Below are 3,239 nucleotides of genomic sequence, written 5' to 3'. Positions count from 1 at the left end.
TATTAGTTTTATAACAGGACAAAGAGAAAAATGCATATGAGAACTTTAAAATCTGGGTCTGAATTCAAACTTTGTGTCTTTCTCACATATTTAGAAGTATCCTATTGGTATGTTATTCCTAAGGGGATATTGTATGTTGCAAGGTGTTTTCATTAGCCAAAGCTGACTAGTACTTCTGCACATATCTTTTACAAACTCTTTCCAAGTAGTTTTTCTGGGATCCATTTTCTAAAGGCAAAGGGACTTATTTCATGCTGGTTTTGTTTTGTTTTCTTTCCTCTGCAGGTTCAAGTGATATTTGGGTATCTTCTTAGCAGAACAGAAATGAATAACTCAACGTACATAAACTCTTCTACTGAAAATGTGATGGCTCTGGAAAGCCCCTATAAAACTGTTGAGGTGGTCTTCATCGTCCTGGTAGCAGGGTCTCTCAGTCTAGTCACCATAATTGGGAACATCCTTGTCATGGTGTCAATCAAAGTCAACAGGCACCTGCAGACTGTCAACAACTATTTCCTGTTCAGCTTGGCCTGTGCTGACTTGATCATTGGCATCTTTTCTATGAACCTATATACCCTCTACACTGTGATAGGTTACTGGCCTTTAGGGCCTGTGGTGTGCGACCTCTGGTTGGCTCTTGACTATGTGGTCAGCAACGCCTCCGTAATGAACCTCCTCATTATCAGCTTTGACAGATACTTTTGTGTTACCAAGCCTCTGACATATCCTGTAAAGCGGACCACTAAGATGGCAGGCATGATGATTGCAGCTGCATGGGTGCTGTCCTTCATCCTGTGGGCCCCTGCAATTCTCTTCTGGCAGTTCATTGTGGGAGGAAGGACTGTCCCAGACGGGGATTGCTACATCCAGTTTTTTTCCAACGCTGCTGTCACTTTTGGCACTGCCATTGCAGCCTTCTATTTGCCTGTTATCATCATGACTGTCCTTTACTGGCAAATCTCTCGAGCCAGTAAGAGTCGGATAAAGAAAGGGAAAAAGGAAGCTGCCCAAAACCAAGATACAGTTTCACCCAGCCTTGTCCAAGGTAAAATAGTGAAACCAAACAATAACAACATCCCAACAAGTGGTGATGGGTTGGAGCACAGCAAAATTCAGAATGGAAAAACCAGTGCAGAGACTGTGACGGAGAACTGTGTTCAAGGGGAGGAGAAGGAGAGCTCCAATGACTCCACCTCTGTCAGTGTGGTCGCTTCTAATATGAAAGAGGATGAAGCTGCCAAAGATGTCAGCCAGGCTTCCGCCTCCCAAGACCATCTCAAAGTGGAGAACTCCAAGCTGACATGCATCAGGATAGTCACCAAGTCCCAAAAGGGTGACTGCTGTGCTCCCACTAACACTACTGTGGAGATTGTAGGCACAAATGGGGAGGAGAAGCAAAATAGTGTAGCCCGGAAAATCGTCAAGATGACAAAGCAGCCAGCCAAAAAGAAACCACCTCCTTCTAGAGAGAAAAAAGTGACAAGGACTATTTTGGCTATCCTCCTGGCCTTCATCATCACCTGGACCCCATACAATGTGATGGTGCTCATCAACAGCTTCTGCACATCCTGCATCCCTGGCACCGTATGGACCATAGGTTATTGGCTCTGTTATATCAACAGCACCATCAACCCTGCTTGTTATGCGCTCTGCAATGCTACTTTCAAGAAGACCTTTAAGCACCTTCTTATGTGTCATTACAAGAATATAGGAGCTACAAGGTAAAAATAATAACATTAAAAATAAAAATAATAATGGAAAGGGTGAAGAAGTTTCAAATTAAATTAAAAAAAACCAAACAATGCCATAGCACTTTATGCTCTTCTACGGATTGTTCAATCCAGGATGTTAGTGGAAATACTAACATGGCATCAGCTCCATCCCTGAGAACTACACTTAAAAACATTTTTTTAATTATTGAAAATAAATAAATCTTGAGGACATGGGGATGTTTGAGGAATTATTCAAGTATGTGGACTGGAGGCACAGGTCCATGTTTTCTGAGAGTATTCTGCAGAAGGGCTTTAGAGTCTACAATTTTTTGTCATTCTGTGTAAAATCCTTGTTCTTCTTTTTTTTTTTTTCATTTTTTTTTCCTGTGTCTGCTTAATATGGCTTCATCTAGGGGGAAAAAAGAAGGAAATTTTAACAATAACTGTGTGGAAGAGACATAGGAGCTTGGAAGATCCTTACATAACACAAATGAATCATGGTAGAAGGTTTCTAAAGCTCAAAGTTGTTTAAATGTTTTTTTGTCACTGTCATGTAAAAACCTTAATATTAGGTAAATCATGATGAAAGTTATTTTACGTTGTTTGTGACACTACCATTTCCAAAAATGCATCAGTTCTGAAAGTGTACTTATGCTCAACATGTAACCATTGCCTAACCTGTGGATCATTCAAAGTCTGTCACTTACCCCCTTCTAGGGGCTTTTGTTCTGTGATTCCTTCATCACGTCAAGATAAAAGTGAAAAAAGGCAGTCTCTTCCAGATTGTTACATCCCAAGACTATTTCAGCATCCATGTAAACCAAAGCTTTTGAGAAAATTTTGTTCACTTTTTTTGTCATATAACATCCACCTGTGGATTTGTCTTTTACCTCCATCAGCCTTTTCTTCCTTTTTGTACCTTACTTGTCCAGGGCACATAGACTGAATATCAAAAAAAGTTGTAAATTCAAAATTATTATCTAGTCAGCCACCATGGTGGCCAAACAAAGGACCTCAGCTGAAGAATCGAAACAAGTTTATTACTAGGAAAATGGAGGTTACATCCTTTTAAAGTTGAATGTATGATGAAGAGGTATGCTGAGGCTCCACAGAATGAATAGTTAATATTAGATAACTATGATCTTGTCTAGTCAAAAGATGATTCTCACTCATTTATTGAGGAAAAGTATAAGATCGACTGGCATGTCCACACGGATCAAGCTCTGCCTAAGCCCGTAGCGTGAGACCAAGATCCATCCTAGGTGTATTCTTGACAAGATGTTTACTTTGTGGAAAAGGCATTGGCTACATCGTCTTTTGTACTAGCTGGGAGCAATATTCCCATTGTAAGCCAAGGTATAATGCTACTAAAAAGGCAGAGAGGAAAAGAGTGATTACACAAAACCAGATACTGAAATAGTCTGGATGGGGGGCTGGCAGGGGTAAAGTTCAAGTATTATCTGCTACTCCACACCAGCTCAAATTCAGACTCTGTCTGCCTTGCAAAGAATTTACTATTTCAATATT

At 40.4% G+C, this 3,239-nt stretch overlaps 1 protein-coding gene across 1 annotated transcript; it reads left to right on the top strand.

Annotated features, from left to right (window-relative positions):
* Positions 1 to 324: 324 nt before the first annotated feature.
* On the top strand, positions 325 to 2,562 carry CHRM2 (cholinergic receptor muscarinic 2; the record flags this gene model as incomplete). Its single annotated transcript, XM_082014053.1, has 1 exon — positions 325 to 2,562. One exon carries the CDS (start codon positions 325 to 327, stop codon positions 1,723 to 1,725), a length of 1,401 nt encoding a protein of 466 aa, XP_081870179.1. The 3' UTR covers positions 1,726 to 2,562.
* Positions 2,563 to 3,239: the final 677 nt, after the last annotated feature.

This window comes from Phaethon aethereus (assembly GCF_964289735.1).
Source record: "Phaethon aethereus genome assembly, chromosome: 1".
NCBI lineage: Eukaryota > Metazoa > Chordata > Aves > Phaethontiformes > Phaethontidae > Phaethon > Phaethon aethereus.
This window is presented reverse-complemented; position numbering and strand designations above follow the sequence as displayed.